The sequence below is a fragment of the Procambarus clarkii genome, chromosome 87 (assembly GCF_040958095.1).
Source record: "Procambarus clarkii isolate CNS0578487 chromosome 87, FALCON_Pclarkii_2.0, whole genome shotgun sequence".
Lineage (NCBI taxonomy): Eukaryota > Metazoa > Arthropoda > Malacostraca > Decapoda > Cambaridae > Procambarus > Procambarus clarkii.
In genome coordinates this window covers 4,413,111-4,430,179 of record NC_091236.1, presented here as the reverse complement: position 1 = coordinate 4,430,179, position 17,069 = coordinate 4,413,111, and the positions used below count along the sequence as shown (strand labels likewise).

At 40.0% G+C, this 17,069-nt stretch overlaps 1 protein-coding gene across 4 annotated transcripts in view; it reads right to left on the bottom strand.

Moving 5' to 3' along the window:
* retm (real-time) overlaps nucleotides 1-17,069 on the bottom strand; it is a 73,410-nt gene that overhangs the window by 35,875 nt on the left and 20,466 nt on the right. For 2 of the 4 annotated variants that reach the window (XM_045729104.2, XM_045729106.2), the window contains exons 6-12: nucleotides 12,858-12,947; nucleotides 8,992-9,107; nucleotides 7,651-7,840; nucleotides 5,033-5,121; nucleotides 3,733-3,891; nucleotides 1,260-1,372; nucleotides 961-1,066 (exon numbers count right to left, since the gene is read on the bottom strand). In XM_045729104.2, the coding sequence (XP_045585060.1) occupies nucleotides 961-1,066; nucleotides 1,260-1,372; nucleotides 3,733-3,891; nucleotides 5,033-5,121; nucleotides 7,651-7,840; nucleotides 8,992-9,107; nucleotides 12,858-12,947 (863 nt within the window). The remainder of the gene's footprint in view (nucleotides 1-960; nucleotides 1,067-1,259; nucleotides 1,373-3,732; nucleotides 3,892-5,032; nucleotides 5,122-7,650; nucleotides 7,841-8,991; nucleotides 9,108-12,857; nucleotides 12,948-17,069) is intronic. The other 2 variants (XM_069317301.1, XM_069317302.1) reach the window with 1 other exon arrangement.

Here is a 17,069-nt window from a genome sequence, read left to right as displayed (position 1 = left end):
ACAAATTCACAGTATGCATGGTTGCACCCAAAATATTTACATTTTGTACTATTAAAATACTAAAAGAGTACCGAATACAATTACTATATATCCTAAGCAAACCTCTCCTAGACCTAATATAAGCAACCTTAAGCCTATTATATGCAATCCTAGACCTAATATAGTACAAAATATGAACTGTACTATACAGTACTAGGCTAAGGCGAGGTTAGGCTTGGTTGTTGCCTTCTTTCTTGGACCTTATATCAATTTACCAGATCAAAATGTGGACTTTTGTGGTATTGGTTCACATTTTACACTTACACTTACACTTACACTTACACTTACACTTACACTTACACACACACACACACACACACACACACACACACACACACACACACACACACACACACACGTGTACGTCACAGTCACTATGTACTCATTTTGGCCAACTTGTCCAACTGACATGGAAAGTAACAAATTTATGGTCATACATTATTACAAGATATGGATATTAATTATAATATTTCCATTTGAATTGTCTTGCAAAGCTTGAAAGTTTTAGGAATAATTTATAATGAGAAAATAATGATTTACTGATCATAAATGTTTCCAGTGATCCATTACCAGGCAAGGAATTTCATATTTACAAGTTAATTGAATGGTACATTTGAGAGATATGAATTGCACATTTTAAACCAAAAAATTCTGAACTATTACATAAACCATGTTATAATTTTAATACATTTCAATATAAAAATACATCTTGGCTAAATGATTGGATGAGATACCAAATAAGGAAGAGCAAATCATCACAACTTTATTCACTACAAGAAAATTTACTAACAAAATTGAGTTGTATAATAATCATAATCTTCAGCTAATCACGTGTGTTAAAAAGAGGAAAAATAATGAACATGGTGTGGAATAAAACCATTCCTGATAGACACAAAAAATCAAAGCACTGAAGCGTCTTACCTTACAATCTCCTCCCAAGAAGTCGGGAATATTTTCCTTTGGCATGTAGTCTATCAAGCCACCAGAACCTTGGTAATCATTTCCTCCATAAAACAGAAATTTTGACCTAAAATGCATGACAAATAACAGTCAGGCCTTAGTTTTAAGGTCTATCAGACAATTATTATTTTGTACTTGTGCAAGTTCACATGTAATTCATTCACAAATTATGTCATAAAAAGTATTCTGCATACCGTATATCAATATTTTTGTGTGTTTTATGTACATAGTATACAAAGTGAGAAATGTACAATCTGTACCTGGTATTGTCATCAATGAAGGTTGACACTAGAGTCCAGAGGATTGGAAACACACGTGGAGCACGAATGATAAGAACGCAGCTCATTGTCTCGGGATAATTTGCTTCCACAATCTGATTCAAGAAAAGGTCACTCGATTGAACTACAAGGCTAGAAAATGGATGTAACTCATTCAGTAAAAACCCCCATAAAAAAAAGACAGTATTCAAAAATGCATATAACACAGACTTGAGGATTAGCTTTATTAGTTTTAGGCCTTGGTCACCTTGTAATCATGATATGGGCCAAAGTGGTCATGTAGAAATTTGTACAGGGGGATGAATCTGTTCAGTCCTAAAAGATCAAGGATACCTGGTCGAGGACCGGGCCGCAAGGACGCTAAGCCCGGAAATCATCACAAGGTAACCGCAAGGTATGTACCATTGGTCCACTGAATCCCTCTTCAGGACTGGAAACAACCGGGATACCCAAAGGGACAAAGTCACTTCAACCACATCTGAGTCCATCCAGCCTGCAATGACCAGGCAAAGACAAGGCAAAGACCAGGCGCCCTTAGGGGTCAGGAGCATTCTTGACCCCTAAGACCCTATAGCAAAGAACAAGGGACGGACTGACCAATTCCACCACAGGCAAACAGAGGTGAGACAAAAAGCCCACAAATTGTAGGACTGAGAGCTGGCAAAACAAGCCAGATGCCAGCATCAAAGGGTACAAATGCAAAAGGGTCGGCACAAATCACAAGCAGAACCTTCCTTTCCATAATGTATGGGTTATGACGTCGAGCAGAGGAGTAATTCACATCAGAAAGTGCAATGGCCCAAGAATCAGGCCCACAAGAGAATGAACTTTGATCAAAGGCTGGCAAGGTCCCAACCCTATCCAACCGCCTCCTAATAGGGACAGAACCCTGATAAAACAAATTGTCGATAGGGAAGCAAGAGTGTCACCAGACAAAACCTGTGTACAACATCCTCAGGAAAGAGGAAAGGTGAAAATGGGTAGCCAGACAAAAGCATAAGAAGACAAGTTGAATCTAATGAATGGGAAAAACATTGCCTGTTGACATACAAGGTGAGAAGAAGAAAATGCCATCACCACCGCCTCCCGAAGGAGAAGGCCATGCAACTTGAGCAAGGCTGCCAAGGCTGGAAACACAGGCCTCAAGGCCTCCACCCCAGAGATGCTATGTCCTTATGGAGCTGATCAACCCCACCAATTGTCAAAACATACAAAGACCACCACCAAGTACAAATGCACCTTATGGTTTTCTGCAATAAGAACCCTGGACAGCACAAGGAGCTGCACCTGGGGCTGCCACTTGCCTACATCATTGGTGAGCACTGGAGCAAACAGGATAATCCCAAAAAGAGCATAAACTAATGCGCAGGTACACCTGAAAGACTGAACTTGCCTCCTACCAATCAAATGTGATTGTCTGACAGAACCCTTACCAAGCCCCAAGGAAAAGACCAGTGTTGAATATAATGAAACGCCATTTGCGTTGGAAACGTTTGCCCAAAAAACTGGGCGAACCCCAGAGGCTTCCTGAAGCTATCAAACTTACACGTGTCATATTAGTTTGGTGCAATCAGTCCTTGGAGTTCGAGTGCCTACCGGAGCCCACGAGCCAGAACCTGGCCCCCTCAGAGAGGCGAAGGGAGCAACGGCCATATGAACCTTCTAGATGTAGAGTTTGTTCCATCTGCCACCAACCGAGGAAAGCACCCAGAAAGGTAGATGAACCATTTCAAACCCCTAATTGGTTAAAATTGCAACCTACATCCAAACAAAGGTCCAGACCTCCCCTCCCCCCCCAATAGAAAATGAAACTAGCAACACATCATCCAACTCGTACGCTCACTCGCCCACCCCGCTCAGGCGAACAAGGTCTCTGTGGTCTGGGAGTGGGGGGTTGGGGGGGTTGGGGGGGGGGGGGTTGGGGGGGTTGGGGTTGGGGGGGGGGGGGGGGTTGGGGGGGGGGGTTGGGGGGGGGGGGGGAACAGTTGTCTGGGAGGGGGAAGGAGGTTTGGCACAAACGGCATGGTGATGTGTTCCTTGTTAGCTTGTTTTCCTTGGGAAAGTTTCTTGCCCCTGTTCAGTTTCAGGTTGCAATTGTTCTACCATGAGGGGGTCTGTTTTGAAGCGCCTACCTTTCTGGGTACTCAACCACGGTCGATGGCAGACATGAACACATTCATACACGTGAGTTTCATAGGCCATTGCTCCCTGCGCCTCTCTGAGGGAACCAGGTTCTGGCTAGTGGTTCACAGTAGGCTTGACAACTCCATATAACTTTAGCCCTATACTGTTATTAGCCAATATCAGTTCAATAGCTCCAGGGAGCCAACAGGGCTCCCCAACAGATAATGAAATAAGACATTAAATAACTAAAAAGTATATTCAGTTTCAAGGGTATTATATATTACAGTATATATATATATATATATTATAAATAAACAAGAAACATTTTTACCTCAATAATTTTGAGAAGAGTTCTGATGCCAGGTCTCCAGAGATGACGCATGTTGAGACCTTCCAGATCCACAAGAAGTGTCCACGTTGTCACGGGACATCCTTGACTGACTGTAGCTTCCTCTGTCAGACGAAGACCCTCCTCACAGATGTGCAAAGTCTGAAAACCCATATTTTCTTAAAAATGGATCACCGTAAATGAATTTTGAGCATTATACATATATTGATACAGTCAAAATTAATATAATTTCTCAAAAGGAACATAGTCTGTGAGAAGTCTAGAGGCAATGTAAAGGTGCTTTGATTGTAAATATTGTGATCGGTTGCAAATAAAAAACTGTCCAAAAGTACAACTGACATGCACAGAATGTGAACTGGTTGAAGGACAAAACCCATAAAAGACATGAGGCTACAGATAGTCAAATGCCAGAGATAGGGATCACAAACGACCTAGTCAAGTAATGAACTATTGATAAATAATCTGAATAAAGCCAGATCACATAACCTTGTGAGAGAGATGCATCAGAGTGACATCCATTCTGTCACCATCTCCTGTATAGTAATATAAGTACAGACAGCCACATTCTTTACAAACGCTTTTTTTCCAAAAATGCCCGTTTCCCAATTTGGGTTTGTTCAAATAAAAAAGTTTGAGTAACTGGTGGGGCAAGCAGTCTGAATAAAAATGTACAATAAAGATGGAATAAATTTGCCCAGAGACCATACACAGCGCCACTTGAGCAGTGTTCATACACTAATAGATGGCTCAGAAGCTTTCAACTCTATCATGGCATTAGGTACATTAGAGCACATGGTGAAAGGCAGTTTGCTGAGGTTACCTCATCACCATTAATCTCCACTTCAGTCAATCATCATCCATCATCATCACCTTTTCTATCTAAATAACAATATTTCCTTAACCATAATCCTCAAGTTAACAAGTGGATAAGAACTTCTCATATTGCAGAGTACAATCAAAATACTGTGGAATCTACACAGTTCTGAAGATGTAAATGCATTTGCTTCATAAAAAAGCAATACACCTTCAGCAACATTTGGCCCGGGTAATACACCACATGGGCCAAGTAGTGTACACAATTTAACACATGCTAAACCGTGTACTATATCTTTGTTTCATATATATGCGATGTACTAAAAATGATACAATAATAATAATAATTCATTGTGTCGGGACATGCAGCCAGTTTATACATACAGTACTTGTTAGACTTGTATCTAGGTCTTTCCCAGGGTTGAATTACCTGAGGAGACCTTAAAAAAGAAGGAATATGTTTACTCACATGTTTAAGAAGTCCTTCTTCACCAACAGACTTCACCAAACCTTTGACATCCATCTGGCCTAGACGCAGGAGATATAATGGCCGACCCTCTGAAAACAAATTTAATTCTATCTAGTCAAAATAATTTATAAAAAAAAAACAATTATATGTATTTACATATCTACCCATCTGTTACCTGCTCTCTGCTTCCATTTAGATGGTTATTGAGCCAATTCACCTAGAAATATTAACAAAATTGTATTACAGAACTTGGACAATTTTAATTTAATCAATACCGAATGAAATAAATTTTAAAACATCCATATTCCTTGAGTAATTGCAATTACTAATGTGTGTGTCCACTTTAGTAATTAGTCACCGAGACTCATCACTAGTCACACTCCAAAAGCCACCTTCAACATGCTCTCTCTCTCTCTCTCTCTCTTGACAATTTAATAATGGATCCCAACAATCCAAAAAATTTACCTCTCCCCCTCCTACTCAACATTCCCTCGCTCGCTCCCTCCCTCCCTCCCACCTGCTGCTCAACATGCCCTCCCTCCCACCCACCTGCCCAACATGCCCTCCCTCCCACCCACCTGCCCAACATGCCCTCCCTCCCACCCACCTGCCCAACATGCCCTACCTCCCTCCTGCTCAACATGCCCTACCTCCCTCCTGCTCAACATGCCCTACCTCCCTCCTGCTCAACATGCCCTACCTCCCTCCTGCTCAACATGCCCTACCTCCCTCCTGCTCAACATGCCCTACCTCCCTCCTGCTCAACATGCCCTACCTCCCTCAATGCCTACCTCCCTCCTGCTCAACATGCCCTACCTCCCTCCTGCTCAACATGCCCTACCTCCCTCCTGCTCAACATGCCCTACCTCCCTCCTGCTCAACATGCCCTACCTCCCTCCTGCTCAACATGCCCTACCTCCCTCCTGCTCAACATGCCCTACCTCCCTCCTGCTCAACATGCCCTACCTCCCTCCTGCTCAACATGCCCTACCTCCCTCCTGCTCAACATGCCCTACCTCCCTCCTGCTCAACATGCCCTACCTCACTCCCACCTGCTGCTCAGCATGCTCTGCCTCCCTCCTGCTCAACATGCCTTGCCTCCCTCTCCCTCTTGCTCAACATGCCCTAAAGGAGTGGTTTCAGAAGGGGCTAGCTGGAAGGAAAACACAAACCTGGGTGGGACCAACTGCCTCGGTGCCCTAATTGAAATGAACCACAACTGGAGACGGCCGAGCCACATCCCGAGTTAAACCCTGCCCCAAACCGGAAACTCTTGGACATTTTGGGGCTGGAAGTGTGAGGGAAGATGGGAGACATCCAACCAGGCACACAACCTAGTCTGCTGCAAATGGGGAAATCAATCCCGTAAAGCGGTAGCCAACTAATATGCATGAACGTCATTAGTCGGGTCAGATAAGAGCCACATGGGGAGCGCATACCCCACAGGACTCTGGGTCACAGGTGTCTTCGATCAACAGGAGGAATGGCAGATGCAGAACGAGTAATCATCACCCCATGGCACGAACAACAAGCCACCTTTAAACTCTCAAAGTGGAAATGGGTACAGAGGGAATATCCATTGGCTACACCAAACCCATAGGAGGATTTCCAGTGCCTAAAGGATAAACCAAGCATGATACCCAGCAACTGGGAAGGCTATGCCAGACCTAATTATAAGCTGGGCTACGCGGCTTATGATCATACTTCATAGGATCAATTCTATAGTATGACTGCCGAGTTCCTTGTCCGAAACTCAAGAAGGAATCACACACAGCTAGTCACACACACACACGCGGCTAGTAGGTGGAGGTTTTTTCCATTCAACAGGTTAATGAAAACGGCCCCATTTCTGTTGGGTCACTTTAAAGCCAATTCGGGAACACAAAATAGATACAGTCCATTAACCCAAGAAGAAAACAAGTTTCCCAGTGACTAGTTTCTTATTTTAGGGTGTCAGAAGTTAAACAAAAATACCCACAGATGGCAAACATGGGGAATGAGCTGGGATCAGGTGTTAGAGAAACCCCTTTCATTCTACCCTTGAAATCATGTACAACAGAGCATTACAGTATCTGGATGTATAAATGTATGAGCTACAATATTTGGGTGGTGGGTCCCAAGAGCTAGATCCTGCTTCCCATTGCCACCGTTAGGTAAACATAGCAAGAAAAGTGCACGCAGACAAAAAGAATCCAGGATAGACAAATTAAATTATCAGATATGAGACTATAATACTGGAGTGTGATCATAATGAATGAAAAGTAATGAGGATGGCACAAAGTGAAAGAAGGCTAATATCATCAAACCAAGTGAAAGACAAAAAGATTACTTGCATTAGAGGTACAATGACCTAGGGAAGACAACAAACACCTGTATTTACTTAATCAAATATTTGATGAAGAGGAATGTATCAAGTGAAGGTGAACTGCACTGTACGACACATGCATCATTATTTATATCTATACATTTGAAAGAATAAACATGAACCAGTAAATATAATCCAAGCATGAAATAGTCTACTTAAATACAGTAGTTACACATTGTTACAAATTTTATTGCTGTATATTTAAAAGATAAATTAAGAGTAAATTATAGTGAAAGAGTTTTATAATGTTTACCCTTGTCTTGATGGTGCCAGCCTCCGGGGAAGTAGTCCTTCACCACTTGGGGTGCCTGGTACTCGCTCATCATCTTATCAATCTGGTTCCTTTTTCTCCATATGAGTGAATGACTCAGCATCTCTCGTGCTTTCTCAATGTTGAAGTCTCTTGCTCGTAAGAATCTCAACAAGCAACTATCACTTGGAACCTGCAATAATAATTACATTTTTAAATGACAAATCTTGGTTGAAATTTCATAATATTTTTGTGTTGGTTAATTATATTTGTAAGAGAAAAGTAAGCTTTTAAAATCCATTCCAAGATCAATTATATGAACAGCTTTTTTAAGCAGCCAATACAGTAGTTTGATTCTATTTCAAATAGTGATGGGCAGGCGATACTATATAAATATGCCTATTTGACAGTAAAATACTAATATGCTGTATGATGCCAACGTAGACCATCATAATGTCTGAACACCGAGCAAGCCTCTCTGGAGTTTGGGTCTATCTTGGCTGCAATGTGAGGTTCCAGATTCATCTTGGCTGGCTAGCAACCTTCTTAGATGCAGCACTTCCTAGGGATGTGGGCAAGTGGCAGCTTCATGTGCAACTGCCTGTGTTGTCAAGGGCTCTGTGAATGACTACAAGATGCATTTGCAATTAGCAGTAGTCTTGTTGGTTCAGGTCCTCGTAGAAAGGCCTTTGAGCAGATCCACGAGTATGTGGCCAGCACAAGAACCTTGACCCCCCCCTCCCTCAGAGGTGCCAGGAACAGTGACATTTTTCCACCTCACTGGGGAAGGCAACCAGGAAGTCAGCAAAACAAAGCAGACCCCAACACCCTACCAAATGACGCCTTGAGAAAATGAGGGAAGACTGGCCTCTACTTAAACTGTACGTGTCATTCCCTGTCTGGATTAGAAGAGCTTCATTTCAGAGCTAACGTAGATTTGTAAGGAGGTAGGTGCTACTGACACTTTCCCTTACACTAGTGAAGACGTGTGAAATATACGACTATTCTGGTGGCAAAGCACTAGAGAAAAATTCAAGAGCTCATATTAAGGAGTTTGATCCAGGAGTTGACAAGTACATTACTACATTGTTGTTAGAAGATTAATGACTCATTAAGTTAAATACATAATCATATTTATTGTTATGATATAAATCATTTGTTGTTTATATAGTGTATCTGTGTTTAAATATGCACAAAGATGTTTTCTATCATTTGCTTTAAGACAATTCCAATATATTTTATGATATATAGCATAAAATCAAAATACTTGAAGCTCAAATTATGTCAAAAATAGTATAGTCTGGATTTTGGAGATGTCACTGTACCTACATGTATCCATCTTACCTTTCCTTTCTGTAGTTCAGCGACCCACTTCTTGAGCTGTATTAACCGAGACTCTTGCAAGGGGGTCAAGTCTCCTAGACATCTCTTAATGTAATCTGCATCCAGCTTGTTATTATCTGTTAATATGAATTAATTTTAAAGCAAATATTTATTATCCATTACCATAAATGTAATGGATTTTACATTTCCTTAATTTCCATAACAGAATGAGAACAAGTATGAGTACAAGTATTACTACTACAAATAAGGTACTGCCTTTAGCAGCTAATCATATTCAAGTTAACAGCATACGCTTAAGTAAGCTATAAAATACACAAGCACTGTACACTTGCCAAATTTAGCCGAAATAAAAATTTAAACTAGTGTCTTCTGAAATAAATTGCCACTTTGTGAACTGTCCCTCAAGAGCTTTCCTGAGCCTTAGCACTTGACCCATTAGGGCCACGTATGACAGTCTCACAAGGACAAGTAACCTTGCATATTGTCTTGTGTCCATCACTGGGAGAACTTTGCCATTAAAACGAGATACAAAGAGCCTACAAAGAAATCTACGTGAACTCCACAAATGGTCAGATGATTGGCAAATGGTTTTTAATATTGATAAATGTAAGACCCTGCATGTGGGGCATAACAACCCACACCACATCTACCTAATTAATAATACTAGCATTACATTACAGCAGATTGATGAGAAAAGGACCTTGGGAGTCAAAATCCACCACTCACTAAAAGTTGCACAACAGGTAGCAGCAGCAGTTAAAAAAGCTAACCAAACCCTCGGAATAATCAAGCATACCTTTGACATTAAGGAAAGGAAGGTGGTAAGTCAACTGTATAAATTTCTGGTGCAGCCTCATTTGGATTACTGTATCCAAGCATGGAGACCCCATCTTCAGGAGGACAGCTGCTCTGGAGAAAGTGCAACACTGGGCAACAAAAATCATTCCAGAACTAAGTCAGCCCTCCTATCAGGAACGGTTGAGGACCACAGGGCTGCAAACTGCAAACCAAGGGACGCCAGGACAGATCTCATTGAAACTTAAAATACTGAACAATCTGGTGGATGTTGACCCGGAAAATTTCTTCAAAAGGTCTAATGTGACAAATAAGGAACAACGACTTCAAGCTAGACAAGCCACAATGCAGGACTCTGAACAGAAGGTGCTTTTTTACCCCACAGGGTTATTAACCCATGGAACCGCCTACCCGATGAAACCGTAAATGCCAAGACTCTTTAATTTCAAAATCAAACTGGAAAAGATTATCAAGGCAAATGGGGGGGAGGCCTTTCAACAATGCCCCCCCCCCCACCAACAAGTTATGATGTGTAACAACACACACAGGGGACTTTTCCAAGAAAGTTGTGGAATGCAGAATGATGGGTCCAGGACGAATCCTGTTCAAGTCTTCTGGCCGGGAACAGATACCCAAAGGTGAAGTCAGGGATGTACCTGACAGCCACATATTGAAGAGATCACAAGATCACCAAGTCCAAAGGTCAGCCGGGGGCAGAGCCACAAAAGCATGAGGTATGACAAGAGTACAGCAAAAGCCTGCAGTTGAAAAGGCCTAACTAATCGGGAAACGAGCTGAAACAGGCAAGCCGAGCAAAGCTCGAGGCCAATAAGAAGAGGAGGAGTAACACGCTGGTAGCATAAAGGTACCTCTTAAGAATCAACCACAGGACACAAAAGATAATGGACAGATAACCAAACAAACCATGTCTCCACCAGAAAGGGGCCCAAATAAAAATTAGACAAAACAACCAAGGATCAGAAGAGCCCCGAAAGTGAATGAGCAGGACGAACAAGAAAGCATGGCCTAGTTAGAAAAAATCAGATTTTAAATTTAATTTTAATTAAAATTTTTTAATTCTTTAGATGTGTTGAGCTTGGTCACAACACAGCTGGAAAATGATCAGTGTGTAGTTGAATGAGGAGAATTGTGACCATCACTTTCTACTACATACCAGATAGAACTGGTCATGTTAAGCATCAGTGAATCAGGGTAGTTACTGTATGAATGATCTCATGGACACAGCCTCACTCTTGGCTTGGTATATAGAGAAGTCACCTAGTATTGTCATCAATAGAGAAGCACTATGCCCATATACAAATAATTATTTCTGACCCTAACATATGATTAATGCCATGCACACAGAATAACCAGCCAGCTGTGCGACACAGGGCCAACCCAGCCAGCTGTGCACCACACGGCCAACCCAGCCAGCTGTGCGACACACGGCAACCAGCCAGCTGTGCGACACACAGCAACCAGCCAGCTAGGTCTACTATACTATGATTCCCTTCCTCAATACACTTTGATAGGAATTACTAATTTAAATAACAGCATTATAATGACAATTTACAATAAACAACTTTCAGTGAAGAGTTCTATTATATTACTGTATATTATTAATTATATTTTATATTATGCAAAGAAATAGTTTCAATTATGACTTGTTCCTGCAATTAATCATTAACCTTTATACAATAAACAAAGTTAAATATTACCAGAGCTCTACGAATTACCAAATATGCCTGCTATGTAAAGAAAATAAAAGGGCAAATTAATATACTGTAGTTTTAATCAAGACAAAAATACCAGAGGGTCACAGGAACCACATGTCAATAGTAGTGCTAAGCTAAGTTTTTAATCCAGTACTCGACAAGCAAGTGGCAGGTAATTAGAAGATTCAGGCAATGAAGCCAAGTATATTACAAAATATATTCAAAACTTTATAACTACTGGTTTCATAGCAGGGACCGACCCACCATGCCATTACTTTTTATTCGGCTACACTGATTACTCACTTTGACCGACACATCACCGTTCTTCTCGGCGACAACAGCCTATGGCTTGCTACCCGAGGTGACATCAACCCACCTTTGTTTACATCTCCGGCAAAGAAACTATTTCACATGAATCCCTTAATATTTCATAAATACTAAATGACCTACCTTTTTTTGAGCTAAATGTCAGCTCAAAATACAGGTAATAATGTGTCACTGATGGACTCTACTACAGCAGCAGCAAACATAAGAGTGATGACTTGTGTAGAAATTAGAGGGAGGTACAGTACATTTCTTGTAAAGAATGATGACCCCCCCCCCCCAAAAAAAAAGTCTTTCGTGAACTGAATACAAAGCAAGAAGAGCAGTCTTTGTTTTTTTCAAGGCCCAGCATAAGATCTTTGTGCTCAAAGTGAAAAATGAAAGCAATGCAGCAGAGAAAAGTAGCCAGTCAAGCTAATGTAAAGACTGTTGATGCTTTTTGGATGTGGCATAAGTAGAGATGGGATTAAATACTCCATATCAAGATGGCTGCTCACAGTAGGCAAATTATTTCCACATGAAAAATACTACTGAGCAGTGTTTGTATAGGAGTAGCAGGAGCACTAAGAATAATCATGATATTAAACCATTTCAAAGTTTACAGGGAGAGGAAATTGGTTGATGGAACATCTTCATTAGCATAATCTCTGCAAAAGCCTTAAAGTCACTAAAGTACACCACATCCGCCAATTATCCCACTCAACAATGTTTACATTTTCAGCCATAACTAACATTGTGCAAAGGCAAGAGTGATCAACTCGTGATCTGAACTTGATGCCCCCTTGGCTGCAGTAAGGCTGAAGGCAGTTCGATGATGGGTCGGTACCTGCTCAACAAACTGCAGTCTGGTCAACATAGTGCAGGTTTGGGGAAGAGTATATAAAACAAAATGGTTCTATGATCATGCTAATTTTAAGGTACTTCCAGATCCAATGCAAACCTATTACTGTATAGACTTTAGAATTACAGTTTTATCATATCACACTACAGTAAAAGCAATAACTTCGATACCAAAAATTTGTCTTTTAATACCCCGATCTGTTCTGCTATTATCCACTTCTTCTGGAACTAGGTTACCAAGGCACCATTTAATGTATGTTCTATCTGTCATGAAAGCATCACCTGGAATTCAGCCAAAGGAAATTTAGAAAATCAATCATACTCTATACTACTATAGTAACATTGTGAACAAAGATCTAATCTTAAGCATTAGAAGCAATTTTGCTTATGTACAAGGCTTGTCACTGCCACCATAATTGAGCCTATGGTTCATACTCATCGTCCCTTTATTCACTCAAACAGATAAAAGGTGTAATAGTGTACATCATCATCTAACAGTGTTGAAAGTAATTATCACCCTTTCCAGGTGGGGACCATCGGCAGCTGCACAAGTTAAGTGTTAGTCCAGCAAAGCCTTAGGCAGATGCATCTGGCTCGGTAAGAGGTGACATGGGGCCGTGGAGATTACACACTTAAAAATAAGAAAACCCCACCAGAAAGCATAAATGCAACAAAACACACAAGTGTTTGAAGAAAACTTGATACTCTTAGAAAGACAAACAATCCATGCTGCAGAATGGCTGGGTACACAGCAGCCCGCTGCCTGCGTATGGCCAAGCATACAGTGTCCTAGGGTGTTTCAAACTTTTTATTCAACTTCCATTCTTCTATCTTTCTACTGCCAAGCATTGGGTTGAGGTAAGACGGGCTTTTGCTCTGTCACCTTGCTTATTTTTGTCCTAGACTGCAACTATGGAAGTCAGATTTAGGGTTTGCTCCTGGTTATCCTTTGTCTTCCTGTCCTGTTTCACTTTCAGCTTTGATTTTTGTCAGTCTTATGCCAGATTTGTGGAAAACTCACAAGAAGATAATATCCACTGCCGGGACACTAAGTGAACACCCAGTAATGCCACCTGGCATCCAGTAAGCATATGCCTAGTGCATATGCCTAGTGACATGATTTTGTAGATATATTTTCAATGCGCAGGGCATGGTTTTCAGCAATATACAAAGACACGAACATTGTTTTGAATATAAATTTTCCTTGCACATACAGATAATGCTTAATGTTACCCTTGCACAGTGCAATGGTTATTGCCATTTGTGATCTCTGCAAGAATATTCTGTTCTCTCTCGGACAATTTCATGTCATCGTCCTCCTGGGTACTGTACCGTCAATCTAAATTTTAGGTCTCTCCATTGGGATTGCTTGTTGTATACTTTTTTACCTCAAGTTACATACTTTGTATACTGTAGTGACATATCAGCTATAGGTCTAAATTTTATTATTCAGTTCAGCATTTTCAACAAAACATTTTTTGTATTTTGAATTTACATTATATGTTTTATAGCAACCTTCATGTGTTTACCCAAGTTTCCTCTTTGCCCTATGGTATCATAATCAAGCTTTTATTGTCCAACACCTGCCTTGACATTATTTTGTCCTCAATACAAATTTCCTCCAAAGTCATCTTAACATAAAAGTACTTCACTCCTTGCTAACTATGCTGACTTAAAGAAGTGATCTCTGAGAAAGTTAGGTGGCAGTACAGTGACAAGTCTTTAGCGTTTAGCAACATTCAACATCACACTAGGAATATTAACATCACATGCTATCAATGAAGAAAAAGTACAATAAACTTGTAGAAAAAATTGGCTAAGTGCTGAAGCATTAAAAAGTATATACAGTACTGTAATTAAAACCATGAAAGAAGTAGACACATTTCCCATCACAGCCAATCATGGAAAGTATTCCCAGACACAAAGCCAGGCATATATCAATACAAGCAGTAATATGATCATTCTCAAGAATAATATATATGAAAGTGTAATTACCAGAGTGTAATTACGTACTTAAAGGAGAACTATGCTAGTGGTAATTATTCATTATATTACTGTTACAGGAAGTTTTGATGCTCCTCTTGGTCTGGACATACTCTCTCATTTAATTTATTCCACTCATCTATACTACTCGCTTTGCAAGAGAGAAGTTACGCAAGTTATTTCCACTTTATAAATTTTATGATTCCTGTAAATATGGAATCATCTTGTTATATCATCTCTTCTGGTAGTTTCTTCATAATTAATGCCTCCTCACAGCTCTTGTGTTACAGGTCTGAGAGCCATTTAGTAGCATGCCTTTGCACCTTTTCTATTTTATTTAGATTTTTGGCATATAGGCATCTTACAACAGCTGGATACTGTATTCTAATTTTGATTTCATATGTGTATTATAATTTTTTTTTAAGAATTTCTCCATCAATGTACAGTATTTAAAGCCAATTCTGAAATTGACCACAGTAGAAGTCTTCTCAAAATGTCCTTTTGTGGATTTGCGATAATTAACACTTTCCGGCTATGAGGACTCCTCCCTGCGTCCTGTTTCGCCTACCCGCTCCCGCATAGTGGACATAAACTTATGTCCTCTTTTAAAATATTTGTATAAAATTCAATTTTTATTCGATTTACTTTGGGTTTGTTTCAAACTGCGCGCCATGAGGCTCTCTTTCTCACCAATAGGCTGCATGGTACAAGAAGTTCATGAAAGGTTCACAAACATAACAAAAGTAAAAACATTTCGTGTGTGTTTGACTCTCACTGATATGTTCCAGCGTTGTTTTATATTTGGCGCTATTCTATCTTACGCTTTGTTGATCTTTTTTACCTACGGGCTCATAGAACATTCTATTGCGAACACATTGACACAAAAATGAATGACGTACATAGAATAATAATGTCATGAGAATGAAATAAGTATAAACTTTCAAAGCGCCGTGCGTCGTCCCGTCACCGACACCGGGTAACAATTTCACCACTTCCCACACTCTTGCGGGCGGGCTGCAATCATTATTCTACGCTTATATTCATATCACCGTGTTGGGAATTTCATTGCGAGTCCATTGATACCAAAATTAACGCTGTAGGACAAGTGTGGAGGTGATAACAATCCCAAGAGTAAAAACATTTTGTTGCTGTTGGGCGCTCACGGCGAGTCATCTTCGTAGTTATTTATTTGGTTCTGGTATCCCTATACGTTTCGTGACTTTTTTTACCGATGTTCTTCTAGAGAATTTTATTGCAAACACGTTGGTACCAAAATAAAATACGTAGCTCAAGAACTAAGGTCATGAGAGTAAAAAGAGTATACACATTTTTGTTTTTACGCTTACGCGGCAAAACGCTGGGAGCACTTACGGTTGTTTTTTTTACATTCGCCAAGAGCCGGAAAGTGTTAAACACAATCTTTTTCCCAGTCACTTTCTTCTTCACATTTTGTAGGTTGCATGTGACCATTTTACATATTCTTATCTCCATTACATCACATTTATTCACACTGAATTTCATTTGCCATGTGATGCTTCATGCACTTATTTTATTAAGGCGATTTTGAATGGCATGACGGTAATTTAGATCCAGTAGATAAAGTGAGTAAATCATATATATAAAGATTATTTGTGGCACTGGTACTGAGCCTTATAAAACTCCAATACTGATACTCCTCCAGTCTAATTTATTGCCTTTGATCACTGTTCTCATCTACGTTAATAGTGTGCTACTCACTCCTTAACCGTGTTCCAACTTTCAGAACACTCTTGTGTGGGACTTCATTGAATGTCATTTTCAGATATAAAAAGATGCAGTTTGCCCATCCATATCTTTCTCGTAAGATCTCTTGTACGAAGTTTTATCAAAAACTGATAACTTAGTTATATATGAACTTCCAACTCCAAAACCAAACTGCTTGTTTGTTATTATATAATTTCCTTTAAGATATTTCACCCATTTAATTAAAATATTTTTTCCAGTGATCTGCCCATCAATGATAGTGACCTATAATTTAGTGGGAATAGTGTCATCATATTACTAAATTTTAAACTGAAGTATTATCTTGGCCTTTACAGCTTCAGCAAGTAGGCAATTCCAAGGATTTATTTGAACTTCTTTCCCCATTGGAAAAGTTGGGCTCTCTCCTTTCCTCTCAATTGATTTATATTATTGATTTTAATGTTTCATTTCACCATTCCAAGCTGTATTATCTTAAGGATAACATAGGGGATGTATTTCTTCTCATTCTACTTTTATTCAACAGATTTGTTTTTTTTTTGGTATCCTGTCTGGTGATAAAACTAAGCTTTCCCAAGACTCATTCCAAGTTTACACTCGTCTTAATACAAAAAGCAAATAGTTGACAATGTGCTACACTCTCTAATAACCTAAGTAAGCTCAGTTTTATGATCAGACTTA